The sequence below is a fragment of the Balaenoptera physalus genome (assembly GCF_965194825.1).
Source record: "Balaenoptera physalus genome assembly, chromosome: 2".
Lineage (NCBI taxonomy): Eukaryota > Metazoa > Chordata > Mammalia > Artiodactyla > Balaenopteridae > Balaenoptera > Balaenoptera physalus.
The window spans coordinates 45,816,587-45,842,720 of NC_138883.1; the positions used below are offsets into that span (position 1 = coordinate 45,816,587).

The window sequence follows — 26,134 nt, forward strand, 5'->3', positions numbered from 1 at the left end:
CACTGTTCATTCTTAGTCTTGGCCTTCTTTATCTATTTATTTTTAAAATAAATTTATTTATTTTATTTTTGGCTGCATTGGGTCTTCGTTGCTGCACACGGGCTTTCTCTAGTTGTGGTGAGCGGGGGCTACTCTTCGTTACAGTGCACAGGCTTCTCATTGTGGTGGTTTCTCTTGTTGCAGACCATGGGTTCTAGGCGTGCAGGCTCAGTAGTTGTGGCTCACAGGCTTACTTGCTCCACGGCGTGTGGGATCTTCCCGGACCAGGGCTTGAACCTGTGTCGCCTGCATTGGCAGGCAGATTCTTAACCACTGCACCACTAGGAAGTCCCAGTCGAAGCCTTCTTTTTTTTTTTTTAATTAATTAATTTATTTATTTATTTATTTTGGCTGCATTGGGTCTTCTTTGCTGCCCGCGGGCTTTCTCTAATTGTGGCGAGCAGGGGCTACTCTTCGTTGTAAGTTGCAGAGCACGGGCTCTAGGCGCGCGGGCTCAGTAGTTGTGGCTTACGGCCTCTACAGCACAGGCTCAGTAGTTGTGGCTCACGGGCTTTAGTTGCTCGGCGGCATGTGGGATCTTTCCGGACCAGGGCTCGAACCTGTGTCCCCTGCATTGGCAGGTGGATTCTTAACCACTGTGCCACCAGGGAGGTCCCAGTCTTAGCCTTCTTTAATCCTAGGCTGAGACCTAGAAGGACAGGGATTTCAGCATAAGGCCAATTTATATAAACCTGATTAAACTTGTTCTCAGAGCTGAATTCTAAATGATTGGTTCTGATAATATGTGGTATTATAAGTAAATCTGGATGTTAATCATAATATTCTATTTTTGATACATTAGTAATATGATTAAAATTGCTTCACAGTTATCATATATTATCTTGTTGATAAATCTTAGTATCTTATAACTTAGTCTCCCTGTGAACTGTTTTCCACTTCCATAAATTTTAGAATTTATATTTTTGGATTTTTTTTTTTTAATAGGTCCACCTGTCTATTTTAGACCCACATTATTACTAGCTCTGTGCATCATTTGAACTTGAAGTAGGGTTTGAGAGGGAACAAAGAAAAGGATCCCAGCAGGATCACACTAGTAAAAGACCTATTAAGTACAATTATATGGATTAGGATTTGTGGAATCTGCATAAGTGGCCTCAGTTTTATTCATCCTGCATATGTTGCTGAAGTCCATTTACATATTACTAATCACCTTTTAAGGCATATATTCCTAATATACTTTTCAATTAAAAAAAACTATATATTTGAAATTAGATCCATGGAAAGTAGCATAATGTTATTAATAATTTTTTATTGTGTATAAGAAATATCATTTATATTATTAATTAATCCATTACTAATTTGCAATGTTGAAAACTTAATTGGTGAAACTCTTGATGGTTACTTTAGTGACTTCTCTAAATTTATTCTCTAGCCAGGCCTAAACTGCAGTAATACATTCACTCAGGTGGAAAGAAGACATCAAGAACATACCAGACACATTCCCTTTGGTGGTAACCTGATTACGTTTTCACCTCTAAGGCCCCTCAGTGGAGATCAACCAGAAGAATTTTGAATTTAAAAAGAAATCCAGACATTTTTCTTCATGTTATCAGTGCTGTGGTATACTCTTAGAATATTGAAAAGTTGAAGAATATGTATTTGTGTTCACTTCTATTCAATCCATTTATATAGTGTCATACAGCAGCCCTCCGTATACTGAGGGCCTACTGTTGGGGACTTGAGCATCCTTGAATTTTGATATCCGTGCGTGTGTGTGAGGGGAGGGGGGTGTCCTGGAACCAGTACCCCCCACCCCAGGATTCTGAGGAACAACTGTATACTATTTCAATATTCAGTGTTCATCAAAGTATGTTTTAGATATGATACTGTTTCTCAAGGGAAGTGGGGATATTTTGTATATTAACCATGCAGAATAAAAATGTACTGTGCCTTGCCTCTCTTGTTTAAAATGTATAAGCTTAAAAGTTAAGTATACCTACTCAGAGCTTATGAACATTCTTTCATTTAATCAAAATACAATGTTCAACTTTGACAGAAATATTTGCATTCTTTTATACTTTATTCTTAATTTGAACTCTTAAATTTGTTGATGTTGAACAGCTTTGCATATTGCATTTTCCAGGGTATGTTGAGTTTCTTTAGATGAGCTTTCTGGATTCTGAAGTCAGTTTACATGCTGCAGTTTCAAATGGTTAAATTATAAGCAGTTCCCATTAAATTCTTGTATTTTTTTGTTTTCATTTTCCCCTTGACGTGACTGACAGCCTTTGAAGGAAATGCTGCCTTCCCTTAAAGAGAATTATATCAATCACTTAATGCGTTCAAAATATTTTCTCTTTTATAAAACTCTTAACTACAGGATTTGTAGAAGACAGGTCATCAGAATAACAGAGCACCAAGATGACTCATTGTAGCTAAAGCTTGTCACCAGACCTGGATCCAGTTATTTCTGTTCGCAAATGAGGTGAGTGTTCGAGGTATTCACCAAGCAAGCAGCAACTTTCTGGCTAGTCCTTTAAGATGAGGAGTTTCCAAACAAGAAAGATAAGCACATCTACTTTTGTTGTCAGAGGAAGGTATGTTAGGCTTGTGGAAAAGACAGTATTTATTATCAAGGCCACGTGAGCAGTTAGGAGACTATGTGAGGTGCTGGCTTAGAAGCATATTCTCAGAATGCCTAGTCTTAACAAGATATAAAAGCAGCTTTAACAGCCCATTAATGAATAATTCAAGCAAGACATTCAGAACAAAGAAACATTTTATGTAAAAGTTAGGGTTTTCTAAGGGTCCTGGGTCATGAACATGTAGAAGAGATGGGTACAAAGCAACCCAAGACTTAGAATCTATATAAAGCAATACGCAACAATGGGACTTCCCTGGTGGCGCAGTGGATAAGACTCCGAGCTCCCAATGCAGGGGGTCCGGGTTCGATCCCTGGTCAGGGAACTAGATCCCACATGCATGCCACAACTAAGGAGCCTGTGTGCCGCAGCTAAGGAGCTGGCAAGCCCCGCAACTCAGGAGCCCTGGAGCCACAACTAAGGAGCCTGCCTGTCGCAACTAAGACCTGGCTCAACCAAATAAATAAATAAATTTTAAAAAGCAACATAATAATAAAATAACATTTGCCCCCAAGGATAAAGTAGATGAGAATAAAACAATGTGAGTAAACATGATTTTTTTTTTGTAGGTTTAATAAGATGTACTATTCAATCATTTAGAAAGCTTTTGGCTATTAAGTGATAATGAATTGAACTCGAATTGGCTTAACAGTAAGGAAATTTATTATTTCACAAGTTGTCAGGGTGATTTCAGGCACTTTACAATCAACAGCTCAATGATGGCATCGAAGTCCAACATCTGTTCATAGTTCATTCTGGCATCCTTGGTGTCAGTGTCTCTAAAGCTGGGTCCTTTTGGAGCCGCGTGATGGCTGCTAGTGGTAATCAGAGCTGTGTCCTTCCCTTTAGTCTGGTTAGGCCAGCTAATGCCACATCTCCATCTGCAGATCAGCTGGGGTTTGCTTAAACTAATCAGGTTTCCCTATTTTATCTGGGATTATACCTGGGTAAAACCAGGACTGTTAGGAAGCAGGGAATGAGTTGGGTAGGCAGCCATCAATGTGTCCTACAACTAGAGAGAGTGTCCTTGGGCTACTGGACTCTAGAATTATGAGGTATTAAGAAAATCTTTAAAGACAAAATGAAAGAAAACTGGGTAGAACAAGAGCCTTTCCAAAAATTAAAAAAAATGGAATTTCCATGTATTGAGTACCTACTATATGACAACCTCTTTGCAAACAATATTTATTCAATGGTCATAGTAACCCATTTTATAGACAAAAGGTGTGTTATAAAATGTATTATACAGTTCGTTTTACAGACAAAGGAACCAAGGCTCAGAGGATTTAAGTAATTTTGTATAAACCAAATTCCCTTTTTTCTCCATAGCTTACTGTGTTCTTCTGTTTAATCACTTGAGTAGAACAGTCAAGATGAGAATGTTAGAATAAGGAATTAACATACTTTTTGAAATGAGCCGTGATGTGCTGCTCACATCCCACTTTAGGACTGAAGGACTCATTTCTTTTGTTGCTGTAAGTGCTGCTAGCAGACAGTCCTTGGGAATCATCCCGTGTGAGAACTGTCTCAGGTGAAGAAAGCCACTTCACCCAAGATCAGACTGCTTCCTAGGTGGCCTGTATCCACTGACCGAAGTGAAAATATGAAGGCATCGCCCTCTTGACAGCTCCAAAACATCATCCCAGCTCATAACCCCTATAGTGTAGGCTGAGGCATGGATGCTCAACTTCTTAACTCTGCCTAATTGTGCGCCTTCTCGTCTCCACGCCTGTTGAGAGAAAGGGCACTCCCTCATAAGCCTCTTGCATTCTAATCTCTTTGCCTCCTGGGGGACCCAACCTGTGGCAACAAAATACTTGAGAAGATGGTATTGTAGAAACAATAATAGATCAAATAATATTTGGTCTCCTATAAAATGAGGTGATGTGAGCACATCCTGGTTTTGAAATTATATTCATCTTTGGCCTTGCTGGTAACGAGGAAGGGCAGAAAGGCATGGGTGAGAGTATTAACAATGGGAGCTATTAACTTTTTCAAGCTGATACATTTCTAATTAAAAACCTACTTTTTTTTCCCTCTACAAATCTGGAGATTTCATAAAACCAAAAGAACCCACGGGAAGATTGTCTGATATTGGTATCAATTACTGATTTGAAAGCAGTGAAGTATAGTTTAGAGAGATAAATAGTTAAAAGGAGTCCAGAGAAATATACCAGAATGCTAACAGTAATTGTCTATGGGTCATCTATATGTAAACTTTTTCTTTCTGCTTTTCTCATTTCCTGAATATATTATGTTACCTGAAGTAAGAAAATAGAACGATTTCTTTGTAGCATCTGTTGGAGAGGTTAATTTGGGGGTAGTATTTACTCCTATTTACTTTTTTTTTTTTTTTTGTCTGTATTGAATTTGTTACAATATTGCTTCTGTTTTATGTTTTTTGGCCATGAGGCATGTGGGATCTTAGCTCCCTGACCAGGGATCGAACCCGCACTTCCTGCATTGGAAGGCGAAGTCTTAACCACTGCACCTCCAGGGAAGTCCCTCCTTTTTAAAAAATAGTTTAGCAAATATTGAAAACCTTGGGAGACCCCTAATGCAGTATTAACATTGCTACATATTTCTTTTTCCATTGAGGAGTCCTTTTCCATTGAGTCCACTGCGCATTATCAAGAATAAACTGCCCAATTAAATGACATATAAAGACAGGTAACTCTTTATTAAATGGATGATTGATTTGCAAGAAGGACATTGATGAATAAAGGTAAAATTTTTCACTCATAGTGAACATGAAACTTTTAAATGTGTAAGGTTTACGTTCAATTTCATTTCTTTAAAAAGTATCTGCCCCTTTATATCATGGTATGCGAAGCACTGGTGAGATTTATGTCACCAGAAATTCCCAGTTTGCTGATTTCCCTGAGATTTTTCACCCGATGATTGTACTGCAACAAGTGAGCGTCATTGACCGCAACCTTGAAGTGGTCACCTTCAACCAGGACTTGTATCTGAAATGGCACATACACAAAACTGTTTGTTAGGAATGCCCATTCGTCTCAAAACCAGTCTGGCCTGAGCTCAGGATGTCCAGCATTTCACCTTTATGATCAATTGCAGAACTAATTAAAGTCAGAAAAAGTAACTTTACAGCAAAGATAAACTCCAACTTATTCAAGATTTAAACAAAACAAAATGATAAAATTGTTAGAAGGATATATAGTTGAAGCCACAGAGGAAAAGATAAATAATTTATCTACATAAAAACTTAAAGTTTTTGTATGGCCTCAAACACCTAAAACTAAAAATAAAAATAAATGCTAAAATAGGAATCCTCTACTTACAGTGGCAAATGTTATGAAGATTGATAACCAGTTTTGGCAAGAGTAGGGGGAACAGACTCTCCCAGTAGTTAGAGGATGTGTTAATCCTTACATCCTTTTGGAAGCAGCACTTTGGCAATATCCTTATCTAAATTTTAAACATGTATATTCTTTGAGTAAAATTATTCTAGGAAGCAAAGATTTATAAGGATAGCTATCACAGTATTTTAGTAAAATAAATAGAACTTTCCCGGTTTTATTTATTTGGAATATTTCCACACTCCAAATTTTCACCAGTAGGGTACTGGCTGAATTATTACACATCTGAACAATGAAGTACTATTAGGTGGCAATGTTCTCACAAGGAAAGATGTCCACCAAATGTAGAATATAGTCCCTGTTAGACCCTGCCCCTGAGGAGCTGGCGATCTAGCTGTTTTATAACCCACTCTATAGTCAACCCTTACCCGATACTGTGGACCTAATAAATATTTGTTGAAGCAGTGCTTAAAAATAAAAAGTGTGTTGCTTGTCATAGAAAACCCTGGAAAGATACTCAAGTTGCAACCTTTGTGAGGATGGGGGAAGCGGTAAAGGATGGAGGACTTTTTAGTTAATTTAAAAAATCTATAAATTTTTCTTTTCATAAAACAAGTATGTATTACTTTTAGAATTTAAAAATTTTAGGTTTATTTTTATTTTATTTTTTTTTTTGACCACGCCACACAGCATGTGGGATCTTAGTTCCCCAACCAGGGATTGAACCCATGCCCCCTGCATTGGAAGCATGGAGTCTTAACCACGGGACCGCCAGGGAAATCCAATAAAAATTTCGTTTTGATTGCCATGCTAACTATGTTGTTTTGAGGAATTAAGTCTCAGCCCAACTGTACCATAAAGACTTTCTGCCTTTTTTTATTAAAGATGCTATTTTTCTCACTTCCAGAAAAGCTTAAACTCAGAAGGGTGGTAACGGGTGATGGTAAGGTGCCTGAATGGAGTTGGGGAGAGTGCCACTATTTCCGAGACCAGTCCCCTGGTATGGAGAGCAGATGTACTGGTTAGGTGTCCCAGGACAGCTGATGAAAATTCATTTCCCGTGCATTGTGGTTTAAGAGTGATTCCCCATGAGAAATATACATTATCAATATATAACAGTAGCAATAACTTACTTTGAAAGGTTTACCACTTTCAAATGGGAAAACCGTCTGTCTTTCTTCCTTCCCCCAGTTATTATTCAGCTTCGAATTACAAACGATGACTCTCCTGTTGTCCTCATTGAAGCGTGGGTTAAAGTGGAAGGCGACATCATTCCCTGTCTTGAAATCTAAAGCAAGTCTGTTTTAAACCAAAGACCAGAGTTAGTAAAATTATTTAAGTTGTACATTTGTATCAAGTGAAGAACATACAATTTTCTAAAGAGCAAATCATTTATAAAATACAGGAAAAATTTCTAAACAAAGCAAATAAACCAGAGAATGGGTTCAAACTGGAAAGTATACGGGGCCAAGTATAGTAGTTCCACTTCATGTGCAGAGGGTATGTTCTAAGACCCCAGTGGATGCCTGAAACCATGGATAGTACCGAATCAAATATTTAGCTAGCTAGCTAGCTAGCTGGCTAGCTAGCTATCCACGCACACTTTTTTCCTATACATGTATACCTATGAGAAAGTTTAATTTATAAATTAGGTACAGTAAGAGATTAATAATAAAATAGAACAATTACAGCAATATACTGTTGTAAAAGTCATGTGAATATGGTCTCTCTCAAAATATTGTACACATTTAATGCCTTTAATCTGAACTAAGCACTTATGCACTGGGGCTGTAACCTTTGCAGTTTGAGGTATGACAGGAAAAAAAAAAACTAGCATTAGTTTCTTTTTCCTTTCTCACAATTTCATGGACAGAAGATTTGTACTTACTATAGATCTTAGCAACCTCAGCATACAACTTTTTTTCTTTCCATTAAGTCAAGAACCTTCCCCTTTTCACTTAAAAGGAGCCTTTTATAGCTTCTCTTTGGCATATATGAATTGCCAGCATCACTACTCTTGCTTTTGGGGTCATTATTAAGTAAACTAAGGGTTACTTGAACACAAACACCAGGGTACCATGACAGTGGATCTGATAACTGAGACAGCTACTAAGTGACTAATAGGCCAGATATGCTGCACAAAGGGATGATTTCACATACTGGGCAGGCAGGATGGGGCTGGACAGCGTGAGATTTCACCATGCTGCTCACAACGGTGGCAACTTAAAACTTATGAATTGCTTATTTCTGGGATTTTCCATTTAATATTTTCAGACCGCGATTGACCCTGGGTAACTGAAATCGTGGAAAGCGAAACCTCAGATAAGGGGGGACTACTGTATTCGATGTACTACCACAGTATCTCAAAGTAAACAAGACGATATGTGTTGAGTTTTTTGGCCTCGTTGTCTTTGGTCATATCCTTCTATTCAGCTGTAATTCCCTTTTTACTCTCTACACATAAAAACAGTCAAGGTGTGCTCGCTTTGGCAGCACATATACTAAAATTGGAACAATACAGAGAAGATTAGCATGGCCGCTGCGCAAGGATGACATGCAAATTCATGAAGCGTTCCATTTTTTTTCCTTGGTGGTGCAGTGGTTAAGAATACGCCTGCCAATGCAGGGGACACGGGTTCGAGCCCTGGTCCAGGAAGATCCCACATGCCGCGAAGCAACTAAGCCCGTGCGCCACAACTACTGAGCCTGCGCTCTGGAGCCCGCGAGCCACAACTACGGGTGCCTAGAGCCCGTGCTCCGCAACAAGAGAAGCCACCGCAATGAGAAGCCCGCGCACTGCAATGAAGAGTGGTCTCTGCTCGCCGCAACTAGAGAAAGCCCGTGCGCAGCGACGAATACCCAGTGCAGCCAAAAATAAACAAACAAACAAAGGGTCAAGGTTTCCTTGTAGAGATTTGGGGACACTTTGAGGGCACTTTATACCTGACATTGTGGAAATGATGGCTACCTTTTTCCTGCCCTGCCAGGTTACTTTTAATCCCTGTTAAGTAAGGCAGTCACATAAAAAAGTGCTATCAAATACCTGGCTTCCTCATAGTTAACCAAAAACCTAGTCCTAAAATAGCAAGAATGAGAAAACATAGTTAATATTCAGTATCCTATTGCTAAGTTGTAAAGTCATAATAATAAATGTACTAAACATTCCATGATGTGAAGTGGAATTAATGGAGGTGCTGGATAAACTTTCTACCCTATTCCCTCTCCTTGGATGTTAATACAAACACAAGTTATCTGGCTGTTAAAGTATTACCCCTACCCCACAGTTTCTCAAAGTGTGCTCCCCAGAGCGCTAACCTCAGAAGCAGCTGGTGCTCTTGTTTTAAAGCAAGGTCTGCGGGCTTCCCTGGTGGTGCAGTGGTTAAGAATCCACCTGCCAATGCAGGGGACACAGTTTCGAGCCCTGGTCCGGGAAGATACCACATGCCGCGGAGCAACTAAGCCCGTGCACCACAACTACTGAGCCTGCGCTCTAGAGCCCGTGAGCCACAACTACTGAAGCCTACGCGCCTGGAGCCTGTGCTCCGCAACGAGAGAAACCACCACAATGAGAAGCTTGTGCACCGCAACGAAGAGTAACCCCCGCTCACCACAACTAGAGAAAGCCTGTGCGCAGCAACAAAGACCCAACGCAGCCAAAAATAAATAAATAAAAATAAATTTTTTAAAAAAGAAAATTCAATTGAGTAAAAAAAAAAAATAGCAAGGTCTGCTTTCTAGGGCTTCCCTGGTGGCGCAGTGGTTGGGAGTCTGCCTGCCAATGCAGGGGGCACGGGTTCGAGCCCTGGTCTGGGAGGATCCCACATGCCGCGGAGCAACTGGGCCCGTGAGCCACAATTGCTGAGCCTGCGCGCCTGGAGCCTGCGCTCCGCAACAAGAGAGGCCGCGATGGTGAGAGGCCCGCGCGTCGCGATGAGGACTGGCCCCCGCTTGCCGCAACTAGAGAAAGCCCTCGCACGGAAACGAAGACCCAACACAGCCATAAAATTAAAAAAATTTAAAAATTTAAAAAAAAAAAAAAAAAAGCAAGGTCTGCTTTGTAGACCTACTAACAATGATTGCTTGGGTATTTCATTCACCCAGTAACAGACACATACAACTACCAATGATTAAATTCACAGGGAAAGGACCAATATGGTCAAATGGCAATAGAATTTGTATTTGACTAAATATGCAATGCCTGTATTTTCTCAGCAGTGAAAAGGAAGTTAATTGTCAACTCTACCACCGTAAGGATTTTTTTCTTTCATGTAATTCCTCACATAGATTTTGCAGATCAAAGCAATACATTTCTCAGTTTACTACCACCTTAATCATTTCAACCAAAATTGGTTTTGACCTGCCACAGTCTTAGTCGACATCTCTATTGTTATTGGAACTAACCTTTTTAGTGCAACAGTCATAAATAAGGCAAAGATACCAGTGTGGTCCTGCGTGACAGCAGCTGCAGCAGGAGGAGAGCAGATATTACCGAATCGTGAGTGCTGTCTGCAGAGGCTCAGGGCGCTGGGTCCTATGTTATTTTGGGAGGCAAGATGGATAAGGACACAGGCAGAGGATATATATATTGTGTAACTTGCTGTGAGACAAGCTTTATTGTGTAGGGAAGTATTGTGCTGAGAGAAGCTGTATAGGCTGTGTGGAAGGAAGAGCTGGCTTAGGGTAGTGACTACCACGGAGAACCAGAGGAGGCTGGCTGGAGGTGGAGGGAACTGGTTAGCTGAATGTGAAATGATCAGATCAGAATCTTGAGTCCACCTCCTGGTAACGCAGGAGGTTGCTCCTGCTGATTCACGAGGATCGAGATGACAGGCTCTCACAGAGGCTGTTTATAGACTCTTAAATAAACCTGTGTACACAGCTTGAATCTGTACCTTTTGTGTACTGTCTGTAAGACCCAGAAACAGATAATAATTAATCTAGGAGCTTTAATAGTACTACTAACCTCAAGGACAGACATACTGAACAGCTTCAGGATAGCCCTAGCCTGCTTGTATTATATATAAATACAACCAGTGGTGATAACCAGAGCCAGGCATCCCAGGGCAGTCCGTATATCAGCATGGATTTTCCTAAGTGAGCTCAAAGTCTTACCCGCCCCAAGCTCACCTCAACCAAACCAGTACCAATGGCAGAGGCTGATTTATTTTTACAAAGTCTTTAACTTGTAGAGTCTTTTCAAACCTTTTAAGTAAACAGTGTCTACTCAGAAGACTGGGGTTCCCCACCTTGTCACTTATCATCTGTAGAACAGGCCGACAACATGGGAATCTGTGACTCTGCTATTTCACCCATTATGAAGACAGAAATGGCGGCCAAGCTCACAAATCTGAGAGTGCACCAAGACCTGCACAATTGCAGGGAGATTTGTACCAGTATGAGGACAGAGAGGTATGATATTTAAGCTCTCAGATCAACTAGGCATCTTTTTGTCTTTGACCCTAGTTTTTATTCATTTATTTATTTGGCTGCACCGGGTCTTAGTTGCGGCATGCAGGATCTTCGTTGCGACATGCAGGATCTTTTAGCTGTGGCGTGTGGGATCTTTTTTAGTTGTAACCTGTGAACTCTTAGTTGAGGCATGTGGGATCTAGTTCCCTGACCAGGGATCAAACCCCGGCCCCCTGCATTGGGAGCATGGAGTCTTAGCCACTGAACCACCATGGATGTCCCTGACCCTAATTTTTGATGGGCTTTGTTTTTTAGACAATCTGTGGCTCAGAGGTGGAGGGATGGCCAAACACTACATTACAAAGGCTCTACTTTCCTTTAATACTAAGGCTTTCACTGCCTAGAAGAACCAACAGAATGGGTTTTCCTGCTCTTCCCCTTTGTCCTCACAAAGTAGAACTCTGTTTTATTCTGGTTCTGGGAGAAACACAAGATTTAGTGAGGGAAACCTTGTCTTCTTGGTGGGAATGGATATTGATTTATGGAAAAATCCCAAACTATGGTATAGCCAAGATTCTAAATGTGCAATTTTAAAAACTCTATCAAAACTCAATACAGATCACCCTTTATTCCAAAAGCAATCAATAAATATGTTAGACTTGCTGACTTTGCTCTTTACCTGTTTGCATTGGGCTTTACTGTGCCCAGGATTGTTATCAGCATGCGAGGCATGACTCCTCCAGAAAAAGGCAGGTCATAAGGCACATTCTGGGAATAAAAAAATATATATATATATATATATCAATAAAGAGTCATGTTTTCTTGAGGGAAGAAAGAAAAAGATATTGCTAAAGTTCAACCACTTTTAATATGTGTGAATAACACATAACCCTACCTTAGCCACCTTTCAGACTCTCAGGCCACCTTGCCCAGGGCCTGAAGAGAGAAGGCTCCCTACACAACTGCAGCTAATAATCGAGAATAAGGCCATCAGTTAATTGGTGCCAAAGGCAGAACACGTTCCCTTTCGGAGCACTGTACCTCTCATGACAAGGCCCATCCCAATCTATAACTCATCCACTTGGCCTAGTTTTTGGAAAGATGCTTGTCATATAACATTCTTTGTCGGGTTGTTCTGCTCCCTGTGGGCAGGCACTGTGGTACCTTCTGGGCTTCTGAGGCCCCCTATGTTCCACTCACACAAGGCCCTGAGGAGTGCTTTGAATGTGGCAGGTACTTGATATTTGTAGAATGGACATTTTCCAATTAATACCTTCCCCAGTTCATTTTACAAATATTTATTGACCTTCTATGTTCAAGATGCTGTAAATATTCCCAATACTCTGTCCTTGGCCTCCTCTCTTTTTCCTGTAAAATTGTTTCCCCCTGGGTTCAACCATCACCCAAGTCTTTTCTCTCTAGCCCTGATCTGTCTGATCTGTACTAGTCCTGTGCTTCCTCCCGTCTGGATTTGCTACTGGTGCCACAAATCCAACAGGTGTGAACTGGAATTGTCTCCCCTGCCCCTCCCCCATCCGATCCCCTTCCTGAGTTCCTGGTTTGGGCTGACCCTGAGCTCCTGGTGCTCTCCTTGCCCAGCCTTGAAAAGCCAGAGTCGTCTCTGACTCCTAAGACTTAACCACTAGATGCTGGGGTTCTTCCTCTGAGATCTCTCTCCCATCCGCCTCTTCCTTTCCACAGCCTCCATATCCTCCGTCTCAGCTGTCTACCTGCCTGTGGTCTCGGCCCTGTTCAACACCTCCCATGCCCCCAGTGCTCTCTCTCTGCTCTCCTCTAAGCTGACCCACAAGCAGAGCAAATGCGCCCTGTGCCATCACAGTCCTGAAAGGGGCTGATCCCACACTGCTATTGAACTCTTTCCTCATATCTGTATCTTTTCTCCCAACTACACTATTTGGAAGGGAAGGGTCTGTGTCTGAGATGTGTCTGGAGCCCCACAGAGTTTTATGCTTAGAATTCATTTATTAAAATGGGTTTTAATGTAAGTGAAAATTTAATCCTTAGATCACAAAATTATCTTTAGAAGGTTTTTAAAAACCCGATTACCGTGGTTCCCCCAAAGGTTCCCTCTACGACCATGGGAAGGTTGTATAACTCTTTATTGCCCCATTTCCTCATTTGTAAAGTGGGGATAATAACAGTATCTTAGAGGGTGCTTATGGGGTTGAATGAGATCATCCATGTAGAAGCACACAGCTGGCACACGTTATATACTCAGTGTTTATTAATAATAATAACCAAAACTTCCCCCATTGCTATGATCTTAACTTGATTTATATTAAAGCTGCTTTACAGATGCCTTCAAAAGATGCATTAGCTTCTTTTTACTCTTACTCTAACAGTACACATACTAAACTCAACATGAGCAACTATTTTTTTCTATTGGACCAACATACACTGTGGCTGGTCCTTGCAAAGTGGCTCTAAGCAGTGAGTTTAAAGCTTCAGTTCTCCCGGAAGCCCTTTGCAGGTCAGTACCCAGAGCCAGCTCTCAGCCAGAGCTCTACAAAGTGATGGCACCACCGCTCCAGACAATTGCTATGTGCTTCATTAGCTTTGTCCTGATCACATTCAAGCATACAAAATGACTAACACCATCTTACCAGGGGTCCAGAAGGGCTGCCGTAAGGGCCAGCAGCAGGGTAGGCTCCAGGAGCACTTGGCTGTCCAGGAGGTGGGTAGACCCCAGGCCCGGGGTAGGCACCTGGTGCAGCTGGTCCAGGATAACCAGGTGCAGTTGGTCCAGGATAACCAGGTGCAGTTGGGCCAGGATAACCAGGTGCAGTTGGGCCAGGGTAGGCCCCTGGAGGTGCCTGGCCTGGGTAACCCCCAGGAGGTCCCTGGCCAGGGTAGGGGCCGGGTGGTGCCTGTCCGGGGTAGGCCCCAGGATAGGATGCTCCCGGGTAGCCTCCTGCCCCGGCAGGCTGGTTTCCCCACGCACCAGGCCATCCTTGAGGGTTTGGGTTTCCAGACCCAGGTAAGGCATCGTTAAGCTGGAAAGAAAGACATAAACAATTACAGGATGAAAGACATTCACAACAACAGAATTTTCAGGAATATGTGATCTAAGAATTAGAGTGATATAGTGAAGATATGAAATTCATATCAATAAAATTTTCCCCACCTATTAGTTTTGAGTTCCTAAGACTAAAATTAGACTTTAGGATTATACATGCCTTATCATTTGATTCTTGCTTCCCATCATCTCAGATCATTAAGGGTTGCCTTTTCGTAATTTGCTAAAATCAGGAGCTAGCCATCCTCTATGTAAAAGCACATATTTTCTAACTGACATGAGAAAAACAATCACAAAAATCAAGATGCATTTGGCCTGGAAAACCTCCACCAAGCTGGCGCTGGTTGCCTTGGCCTTCCCTTTGCTGGATGTCTACTGCACTTCAGGTGCACCAGGCTAGTCACCACTTCGTGGCATCCAGGCTAGTATCAGAGAAGCTGCCTTGTACACAGGAAGGAGCCTGGGATGTGGAATCACAAGATTTGGTTTGAAATCCAGTGTCGTCCTTCAAGAGCTCCAAACTCTTGGAGCCATCATGTCACTTGTATAGGACTTAGTGTCTTTGTCTGTGTAACAGAGATAATGATCTATCTCATGTGATTGTTGTGACGAACAGATGAGGCAGCATTTGGGACGGCTCTTTATAGACTGCAAGACGCTGTGCCAGTGTTGGTTTGTGTCCTTTCTCTACAGGAAGAGACTCTGCCTTCTACCTCTCTGACTTCTACAGTATTTAGCAGAGTGCTAGGTGGTACATGGAAGATACTCAGTAAAAACTTCTATGTTGATTGAATATGATCTGCCAGGATTGTCTGACCCTTTGGTGCATCAGGAACCCAACCCCAGACCTGGTATCGGGGCAGCAGAGTAAGGCTGTGAAGGGAGCCCATGGGGTCTGGGGGAGGGGGAGAGATAAACAGAGGGCTGGATGATGATGGAAAGTAAACTGGATTTAGAAAACAACTCAAGCTCATGGCTGTAGGTGGTGTGAGTCATTCTGTTAAGGAATTTGATAATACATAAGCATGCTAATAGGAATTTATTTTGGCTGCTTCTTACTCCAGCATTTGGGAAAGGAGGAGGAGTAGAGGGCACTGCAGGATTTAAAAAAAAAATCAGGATGCTCAGACTGTACCACACTGCCCTTTGTTCAGCTGGTTTCTCACCTCCTGCCAGTGGAATCCACCCACTTATGTCCTAGGCCTTCGGTAAAGGGGTTACTATTAGTGAGGCCCAGGCCTCTCTCTGCCTGGCTTTCTTCCCAAATCTGTTGCTGGAAAAACAAGACTCCAGATAACGAGCCCTCATTGGACGGGTGAGGCCAGAGGAAGCCACGTGGTGGGAGAGTTAGGGAAACTTGAGTGGTTAAAAAAAAAACAAACAACCTTCCACCTGCATGACTGTATACATATTAGGGTAGGAAAACAGACATAAAACACTTACCGAAAAACTGTCTGCCATTTTCCTGAAAGGAGAGAAAAAACAAACAAACAAACACAGGTTATTGATCCTAAAAGATTTCACTGGTTTCCGTATGAATTTAACATCACAAACAGCTCATTGTGCAGGTCTAGTCAATGTACAGGCATTCTCCTAACACAAGCCAGTCTATTCCTCAAATATGCTGAAATCGTTAGAGGGGAACCACAAAAATGTCTCATCAAAGGGCGGAGATGCACTCCACCTGGATCACCACGCCCTATTTAACTCATACCTTTAAACTCTAATCACACTACCCTGTGGCCTGAATCCTGGGAGTACCAGGCGATTCAACGCAGGTGGGAGAGGGGGGAATAAAATGCTCTGCCCCTTTCCTAGGTAACAAATGTAAACAGTCCTGGGTTTTTGGTCCTCCTTCACCTTCCTTCCTGTGTTCTTTATCTACCACCTCATAAAAAGTGTTCAGTGAGTTAATCTCACCCACCTCCCCTCCGGTTCCCTCTAACAGCCCCACGCCCTCCTCTGGCTTTTGTGAGGAAGCAGTTGGTTCTTCCTACTGAGATTTGAAAGACAATCCTTGCCTTCCCCGCCCCACCCGCCAAGACCTAGTTGCTGCTGTTGATTTATTCCTTCATTTGTACACATTTATGCCTACTCTGGGCCAGGCACCGGGCGGGGGGGGGGGCTCCTGTCTGGGTTTGACGGTGAAATCGACCAAGATGTATGGCCAAAGGGTCCAGAGGCCAGAAGGGGTCACAAGTGATGGACGCTGTGAGCCAGACTGCATGCTGTGGGAAGTCACAGGTGACTTCTAACGGGAAGAGACAGTGTTGTTTGAGCTAAACCTTGAAGGAAAGGTGAGATTGGGATGTGGAGCAATAAAGAAGAAAGGCGGGCACAAGATGATTCCCTTTTTTTTTTTTTAAAGATACTTGTTATTCCAAATGAAATCTCTGGCAGTATAACAAACAACTAAGGTTAAAAAAAAGAGTCAGACAATGTGGAGGAAAATATTTTTGGGTAGGATACTACCAAAGAGGGTTGGCCTTGCCCAAAGCTGCCTCAAAGGGTGGCCCCGAGACATCATTCTTGCTTCTCCTGCCCCTCCGCCTGTGCCAAGTCCCCATCCAAACAGGATGCTTTACACCTGCTCCCGCCGCTGGTGCTCTCTAGTGGTGAGGGGAGAAGGGTAGCTTTGGACTCCTCAGGCCTGGGTGAGTTTTCTCAGCTCAGGATCACTGGTGCTGTGGCCAAAATTACCTGGACTTTTAACAATCAGAATCTCTTTTTCCTTAAGTCGCCTATTTGTGATAGTTACTCAATTATTATTCTTAAAATAATTGGGGCTCCCCTGGTGGCGCAGTGGTTGAGAATCTGCCTGCCAATGCAGGGGACACGGGTTCGAGCCCTGGTCTGGGAAGATCCCACATGCCGCGGAGAAACTAGGCCCGTGAGCCACAATTACTGAGCCTGCGCGTCTGGAGCCTGTGCTCCGCAGCGGGAGAGGCCGCGATGAGAGGCCCGCACACCGCGATGAAGAGTGGCCCCCGCTTGCCGCAACTAGGGAAAGCCCTCGCACAGAAATGAAGACCCAACACAGCCATAAATTAATTAATTAATTAAATAAAATAAGTGTTAAAAAAAAATGTACCTATGCAGGTCAATAAAAAACAGAAAGGTAGTTTCAATTGTTAAAACTAGCTAAATCTGTTCCATTGGCCTCATAAAGTGTCTTATTAACATAAATCCAATTAAACTTAGATGTGTTTAAAGGCTGATCATAACCAGAAACTCACACAAAGACATTTACATTTACATTTCCAAAATGTAACATTTATTCTTTTCAAAGTTTCTGTTCAAGCATATTCAGTTTATTTTCCAACTAGCCCAAAACAATTTAAGGAACAAAGCAGATTCCACTTTATTTCTACTGTGTTTCACATAACACCAAGGATGACAGTTTGGATTGTGTTGTGACACATTAGACAAGCCCATTAGAATAACGACACCCTGCATTTATGTGGTGCTTTTCAGTTTACAAAGCACTTTCACATACCTTACCTATTTTGATTCTGATAATAATCTTATGAGATTGACAGGGAAAAGTTAATATCCTCACTTTAAAGGTGAGGAAACTGAGTCTCAGAGAGGTAACGTGGTGACCCAAAGTCATTCTGTCATTGGCAGGCCAAGGACCAGGGTCCAAGCATCCTGACTCCTAATTCAGGCTGATTTTACACTAGTATAAAACCTCACACTTTGAAATTTTAAAGTATAGTCCTTCGAAAGTGTTAGTTACTTCATTTAGAAATTAATTCTCTGGCTTAAACGTTCAGAACTGCATAAACATGCTGAAATTGTAAACAAATTAAAAAAGAGATCATGTTTTTGTCAGAAAACTAGCTGGGTGACTCAGTGTGCAGTGATATTGAATACAAGGATGGCATTTTGCACAGTCACTTTGCTAATTATAACCACATTTAAACCGATAAAGCTTACTTTTCCAAAAATTGGGTAAGCATTGTTTTGATTATGTCAACTCCCAACCATCAGATCTCTGATGAAACAGGTTCTAACCAATGTTCTTTTGAAATCAAGGTTAGCAACCTTAGAACTGAAAACCAAAAAAAAGAACCAAAAAAGAATTTTAAAAAAAACACATCTATTTGGATAAATATCTTCTCTACTTGCCTGGAAATTTTCTTTCTTTTTCATTCTTTTTTTTTTTTTAGAGGAGTAGCTTATAGAGACAATCAAATGTAAAATTTTAAAAATCTTCCCACTCCACAGGTACTATATAGGTTTGTGAACTCTGGCATTCCCAGAATCAGAGAATTTTGAAAAGCCAGGATAGAAACACTACAGCAAAGACAAAAACATTTAAAAACTACTACCTGAGTCTTCACATTTGGAAAAACCTACAGGAAGTAGTTCAGCATTGCTTTGGAATAAGGAATTTAGACATGAGTCAGAACGCAGACCACTTTAATCGGCTGTTAATTGCAGCTCTGCCCTTTAATAAAGAGTGGCTATCCACTGTACTACGCTATTCTAGGCCCATGTAGCAATTAATTCAGTTGCCAGGGTTCCCAGGAGCACTTCTGAAATTTCTGCCCACGAAGGGCCCCAACTTTTATACGAGCTGTAAGGGAAGTAGATCACAAACGTATTTCCTCAGAACCCCAAGCACTGCCCACACTCCTCCCCAAAGAACACAGAACAGGCAGTCTACGTCCTGGCCTTACTGAAACACGGAACAGGCCTTGAGGAACGCCCACTTACCAAAGTCAAATTCAATGATGCTGGTTAGAATAAAGGAAACTGGTCCTTTACTAGGATTTCTTTTTCATCATTGTTCCTCAGCATCAAGGAAGGTAAAGTTACTTTGTGCCTCTCAGTTACTGATTTGTTTTTCCCTTATGGAAAAGCTGAACATCAGGCAAGAGAGAACACATGATACTCAGTCAGCAGCAAATTGGAATTAGTGCCCTGGCAGGCTTACCACTCAGAATTTAATGAGAAGAACCCATTCAGGCACCAGACACAAAATGTTAACTAGCTGTCCTCAGCAGAAGCCTGTGTCCCAAACTATCACAGGAAAGAGAGGCTAAGTTTTAGATCAGTTACTATGAGTCTCAGGTACATGAAGTTGACAAGCCAACTGGTATTTAAGGTAACATAAGAGTCTCAAGTTTTACTATATGAATATATATCTCTATTACAGTTAAAATTTAGAGTCTGGCTGATGAAGGTTCTAGGCAAACAGTATCTAAATCATAGGTGAGACCAATATTGGCCTTTGACCTCACTAGCAGTAAGTAAAAAGTCTTTATAAAGCACTCCTGCATATTTGTGGCACAGCAAAATGTCACTGATTAAGGACCCCTCAACAGAGTGAGATTTGCTATTCCATTTTTTTTAAAAACTAGCTTTTGGACTTCCCTGGTGGCACAGTGGTTAAGAATCCGTCTGCCAATGCAGGGGACACGGGTTCGAGCCCTGGTCCAGGAAGATCCCATATGCCGGGGAGCAACTAAGCCCGTGCGCCACAACTACTGAGCCTGCGCTCTAGAGTCCGCGAGCCACAACTAGTGAAGCCTGCACACCTAGAGCCCGTGCTCCGCAACAAGAGAAGCCACAGCAATGAGAAGCCCACGCACCGCAACGAAGACCCAACACAGCCAAAAATAAATAAATTTAAATAAATAAATAAAAATTAAAAAGGCATCGGTGACTTACAAAAGAAAAGCATGTCTTGGGGCTTCCCTGGTGGCGCAGTGGTTGAGAATCTGCCTGCCAATGCAGGGGACACGGGTTCGAGCCCTGGTCTGGGAGGATCCCGCATGCCACGGAGCAGCTAGGCCCGTGAGCTACAACTGCTGAGCCTGCGCGTCTGGAGCCTGTGCTCCACAGCAAGAGAGGCCGTGACAGTGAGGGGCCCACGCACCGCGATGAGGAGTGGCCCCCCGCTCGCCGCAACTAGAGAAAGCCCTCGCACAGAAACAAAGACCCAACACACCCAAAAATAAATAAATTAATTAACTAATTTAAAAAAAAAAAAAAAAAAAAAAAAAGAAAAGCATGTCTTAAAAAAAAAAACAACTAGCTTTTGGGGTCAATCTATCAAGCAATGCTCCTCCTTTTCTGCTTCTTATGTAACCTGGTGAGGCACCACCTAATAACATTCAAAACATTCAAGACCCATTATCAAACTTCTCCCAAGGATATGAAGTAAATGCTGATTCTAAGTATAACGCCCACACATTATTAACTTAGGAAAGAGCTCCAATCTCTCATAGATCAAGGATGAGGCACAGCCATCAAAGGAATGAAAGACTCTCCTCTAGGGATTCAACATCAATGTCTGAAAAGGAGACTATTGTGGAACAATAAATTTTTATTATTAAACTTTAACTTTTATGGAAACAATTTCCTAGTATGAAGGATAAACTTGAGGCAAATGAGTCAGAATTTTGGAAGCTGGTGAAAATTTTCTCTCATGCTCTGTGCCAAGAGGTCAATTTTCATTGCTATCATTTTCTTCAGAACTAAATGAGCCTTTCTTCCATTCCCTTTCCAGAATCCTAGAAACAGACTGGGTCACTGAGGTCCAACCGTCCTCATTGCCCAGCAACCCAACTCCCAGGAGTCACTTTACAAATATTCCACGGTATCTGGAATAGGAATCGCTAAGAGGAGGGCATGAAGCCTAAGGCACGACCTCAAGCCCTGCGTCCCTGAGCTCCTACTCCTCAAAGTGCATGCATTTTAGTGCTTTGATTTGAGCAACTCACAATCCAGAATAGATCCTCAAACATGTTTGAAAAGCCTCCCGACCCCCGCCTCAGCTAGGCCTCTGCACCCTGGGACCAACATTCTGCCACACCCCACATATCCCCGGCACAGATGTGAGATCGTTAATGCCCAAATCTGGACAGGGATGAGTCACTTATTTGCAAAAACGGAGGGTGTACAGTCTTTGTCAAGCGGGCACATGTCCACTCAGCCTTGGGGCAGCACTGTTTTCTGCGGGATCAGCATCCAGAGAGAGGCTGCAGCCCCTGACCCTGCTGGCCTGGCAGCAGAGCTCATTCCCATCCCACAGCAAGATCAAGGGGTCGACAGCCAAGTCAGGGGTCGTGGAGCCGCCCGACAGAGACCGGGAGCAGTACCCTCTGTGGACTGGGGGCAGGAGGACCTGCTTCCTCCCGCCCAGCTGGAGCGGGCGGCTGGGGTGATGCGCGCGCGCGCGCCCACCGCTCACCGCCGGCGGCCCCGGGCGGCCGCGGACGGGAGGGCGCGACGCCGGGGCTGAGCCTCCCAGTCACCGCGGCTGAGCCTCCCAGTCGCCGCAGAGGGTAACACACCCGTCCGCCGCGAGTAAATGCAGGTGAGTCCTTGTAAGGCGTTGCTAACTTTCCCCGAGTCTCAGACTCCGCTCTCCCTTCTCGGCGACGCCCTCCCGCGGGCCCCCGGGAAGTCAAGCCCCTGCCGCGCTTCCCGCCCAGCCCTCCAAAGGGGGCCGCGCACCGAGCAGCGCCCGGGCGCCCTCGCCCTGCGAGGCTCAGCCGCCGGCAGGCCCGTGCGCGCCCCCGTCCCGGCGCCCCGCGCCACTCACCCGACGCCTCGGCACTAGCTCGCGCGCCGCAGGGGTGGCTTCGGCAGAGGTGGTGTCGTCTTGGCTGGGCGGCGGCCGGCTCTGCGCCTCAAATACGCCGGGCCAGGCCCGCCTTTCCCGGGGCGGGGCCGCCACCCCCGGCCTCTCTCTGCGGATGAGGCGGGGCGAGTCCCCGGCCCCGCTGGACACCTGGGCGCCGCGGTTCCAGGGCGCGGAGGAGACGCCTGACTCGGGACAGCGGCGGGTGGGACCCTGACCCGAGGCCTCCATCCCCGCAGCGTCCAGTCGGTCCCCTCCGCAGCCGCTGGAGATCAGGGTTCACCGCCCTCTCACCAGATTCACCTGCTCTAACTCCTCAGACCAAGATAGAGAGAGTCTGCGAAGCTTTCTGTGTGCTTCTTTGGGGAGTTTTGCTTGCTTACTTGCTTTAACCGTGTTTACTCTTTTTCTGCCTGAATCTCAGGCACTCTCAGCCCTTCTGCATTTACTTTACCTAAATCCCTTCTCAGCGTCAAAGCCTTCGCACAGTGACTTGGGTCACAGTTTTCTGAGATGCTAGGTGAGATGCTCCATGTTCTTGGCCTTGCTTTCATTCCCTTTATGAACTGTGAGGTGGGTACACACCTCAGACTAGGAGCACTAAATTGTTTTGCTGTTTGCTCCCTACTGCCTCCTTAGCATTTACCCTGTGTTTGGTAAATATTTGTTTAATGAATGAATGATTGAAATAGTGAATCACTTCCTATTGGGAAGAGTCCTGATAAAGGAGGGAAGAATTAAATACAAGTGTATATTTGGAAAAGGCAGGAATAAAATAAAATAAAGCTATGGCTCCAAAAAGGTTGTTACAACAAGTAATGATGCTTCCAAGAGAAATGGTATTTGTTTGGTAGCATTTAGCTGGGTAATAGCTGAGTGAAATGGCTAAGGATGTCAAAGATGAATTTTTTTTTAAGTTTAGACTCACAAAAATTAACTCGACTCGCAGACATCGAAAACAAATTTATGGTTACCAACGGGGAAAGTGAGGAGGGGGGATAAATAGGAATTTGGGATTAACAGATACATACTACTATATATAAAATAAACAACAAGGAACTACTGTAAAGCACAGGGAACTATATTCAATATCTTGTAATACCTATAATGGAAAAGAAGCTGAAAAATAATATATATATGACTGAATCACTTTGCTGTACACCTGAAATATTGTAAATCAAGTATACTTCAAAAAAAAAAGATTAACACAAAATGCATTAAAGACCTAAATGTAAGACCTGAAACTATAAAGCTCCTAGAGGAAAACGGGAAAACTCCTTGACATTGATTTTAGCAATGATTTTTTTGGGTATGACACCAAAAACACAAGCAATAAAAGCTCAGAGTAAACAAGTGGGAGTACATCAAACTAAAAAGCTTCTGCACAGGGACTTCACTGGTGGCGCAGTGGTTAAGAATCTGCCTGCCAATGCAGGGGACACAGGTTCGATCCCTAGTCCGGGAAGATCCCACCTGCCGCGGAGCAACTAAGCCAGTGAGCCACAACTACCGAAGCCCATGCGCTCTAGGGCCTGTGTTCCGCAACAAGAGAAGCCACCACAATGAGAAACCCGTGCACCGCAACGAAGGGTAGCTCCCGCTCGCCACAACTAGAAAAAGCCCGCGCACAGCAACGAAGACCAAATGCAGCCAATAAATAAATAAATAAAAAGCTTCTGCACAACAAAGGAAACCATCAACAAAGTGAAAAGGCAACCTACAGAATTGGAGAGAATATTTGCAAATCATATATCCAAAGAAGAGGTTAATATCCAAAATATATAAGGAACTCATTCATACAACTCAATTACAAAAAAAAAAAAATCTGATTAAAAAATGGGCAGAGGAACCAAACAGACACTTTTCCAAAGAAGATATACAAACGGCCAACAGGTACATGAAAAGGTGCTCAGCGTCACTAATCACCAGGGAAAGGCAAATCAAAACCACAATGAAATATCACCTCATGCCTGTTAGAATGGTTATTATCCAGAAAGACAAGAGGTAAGTGTTGGAGACGATGTGGAGAAAAGAGAGCCTTTGTGTATTTTTAGTGGGAATGTAAATTGAAACAGTATGAAAGTTCCTCAAAAACTTAAAACTAGAACTACCATATGATACAGCAATTCCACTTCTGGGTACATATCCAAAGGAAATCAGATCACTACCTTGAAGAGATATCTGCTCCCCCATGTTCATTGCAGAATTATTTATAATAGCCAAGACCTGAAAACAACCTAAGTGTCCGTGGATGAATGAATGGGATAAAGAAAATGTGAGATATATATCTATAGCTATATACTGTATCTATAGCTATACACATTCATACACACACACACAGTGAAATATTATTCAGTCATAAAAAATGGCAGGAAGGAAATCCTGCCATTTGTGACAACATAAATGAAACTTGAGGGCATTATGCTCAGTGAAGTAAGTCAGAGAAAGACAAATACTGAAATGATCTCACTCATATGTGGAATCTAAAAAAGTCAAACTCGTAGAAACAGAAACATAGTTTGGTGGTTGCCAGAGGCTGGGGGATGAGAGAAATGGGGAGATATTGGTCAAAGGGCACAAACTTCCAGTTACAGGATGAATACGTTCTGGGATCTCATGTATAGCAAGATGACTATAGTTAACAATACTTGAAAGTTGCTAAGAGAGTAGATCTTAAATATTCTCATCACACACACACAGAAAGGTAACTATGTGAAGTGATGGATGTGGTAACTACTGTGGTAATCATTTCATATATATATATATGTATATATATTCATTATATATAAATATATCTCATTTTATACATATATGTAAATGAAGTTTAGATAATATTAACAGCTACTATTCATCAAGCACTTCTTAGGTGCTTTGTATTATACCTAGTGCTTTACATGCATATATGGGGGGGGTAGGTATTTTTATCCCCATTTTAAAGATGAAAAAACTGAGGCATAGAGAATTAGATATGACCAAGATCACAACACAGATCAAGTTGAAAGTATGTCAGGGTCTAAGAAATAAGCCTTTGGAAATGGGATTTGCTATTCCACAGATTGAGACAAAGAATACACCAATGAACGAAGGAAGGAAAGGAGGGAGGGAGGGAAAACGCCACTGCCAGCAGGCCACCAAAAAGTGGTAGATTTAGAAGTTGGAGGGGATCATTCAGAAAAGGAAAGAAGAATTGACCTCACAGTGAAATGATCTCTGAAAGAACAGAGGAGCAGACTTGCTCTTTTTTTTTTTTTTTTTTTAATTAATTAATTAATTAATTAATGGCTGTGTTAGGTCTTCATTTCTGTGCGAGGGCTTTCTCTAGTTGTGGCAAGCGGGGGCCACTCTTCATCGCGTTGCGCGGGCCTCTCACTATGGCGGCCTCTCTTGTTGCAGAGCACAGGTTCCAGACGCGCAGGCTCAGTAGTTGTGGCTCACGGGCCTAGTTGCTCCGCGGCATGTGGGATCTTCCCAGACCAGGGCTCGAACCCGTGTCCCCTGCATTGGCAGGCAGACTCTGAACCACTGCGCCACCAGGGAAGCCCAGACTTGCTCTTTTGATTCCAGTGTTTCAATTCTGAGGGACAGTTTTCTATCTTATATTGGGATTCTGTGTCTGGCTGATAGCATATGTGAGAAAGCCTCTGTATTTGCTTGACCTGTGTCTGGGAGCTTTGGCGTTTTTGGCTAGAGGAGGAAAGGACTTGGTGCTAGACAATGGAGTAGGGACAAAGAACTAGGGAGGGGATGTCGAAACCAATTCCAGTCCAGCCACTTTTGCTGGGCTGGAGCCCCAGGGAGAGAGGAATGGGGCCAGAAGCTGATGGGGCTGTCTTTGTGAAAGCTTTTTGAGAAGTGGCATCAAGGCCCAAGTGACAAAATACAGCTCTGGGGTGTGAGGCATCTGTCCTTTCCCCTTCTGCACACACCCCAGGACTTTCTGGCTCTTTGCAGATTTCCAGAGCAGACTCCCGGGACCGACGTTAGCGATCTCCCCAGGGAGAACCTCTGGCACTGGGAGTTCCCTCATGTAGGTAATGGACATTTCCCAAGGGGCGGGCAGATGCTGCATCTGCCGGGGGGTGGGGTGGGGGGTAGGGGAGTGAGGTGGGGTGGCCGGCACACTGGTTGG

At 43.2% G+C, this 26,134-nt stretch overlaps 3 protein-coding genes and 1 long non-coding RNA gene across 7 annotated transcripts in view; 2 read left to right on the forward strand and 2 right to left on the reverse strand.

The window, feature by feature from the left end:
- DLGAP5 (DLG associated protein 5) overlaps window positions 1-1,954 on the forward strand; it is a 45,578-nt gene extending 43,624 nt beyond the window's left edge. For 2 of the 3 annotated variants that reach the window (XM_082450370.1, XM_082450369.1), the window contains exon 19: window positions 1,433-1,954. In XM_082450370.1, the coding sequence (XP_082306496.1) occupies window positions 1,433-1,573 (141 nt within the window). In that variant the 3' untranslated portion in view covers window positions 1,574-1,954. The remainder of the gene's footprint in view (window positions 1-1,432) is intronic. The other variant, XM_082450371.1, reaches the window with a different exon arrangement.
- The window catches only part of LOC309655392, a 225,163-nt gene extending 205,069 nt beyond the window's left edge, over window positions 1-20,094 (reverse strand). Inside the window, exon 1 of the long non-coding RNA XR_014260807.1 lies at window positions 19,938-20,094. This is a non-coding gene — a long non-coding RNA (uncharacterized lncRNA). The remainder of the gene's footprint in view (window positions 1-19,937) is intronic.
- Window positions 1-26,134, forward strand: part of ATG14 (autophagy related 14) — a gene marked incomplete at its 3' end in the record, with an annotated part of 271,275 nt that overhangs the window by 239,909 nt on the left and 5,232 nt on the right. The window lies entirely within an intron of this gene.
- Window positions 5,297-22,105, reverse strand: LGALS3 (galectin 3). The gene is made up of 6 exons (XM_082450487.1): window positions 21,967-22,105; window positions 15,852-15,873; window positions 13,996-14,385; window positions 12,051-12,139; window positions 7,096-7,261; window positions 5,297-5,611 (listed from the first exon to the last, which is right to left on the reverse strand). Exons 2-6 carry the CDS (start codon window positions 15,867-15,869, stop codon window positions 5,456-5,458), a joined length of 819 nt encoding a protein of 272 aa, XP_082306613.1. The 5' UTR covers window positions 15,870-15,873; window positions 21,967-22,105; the 3' UTR covers window positions 5,297-5,455.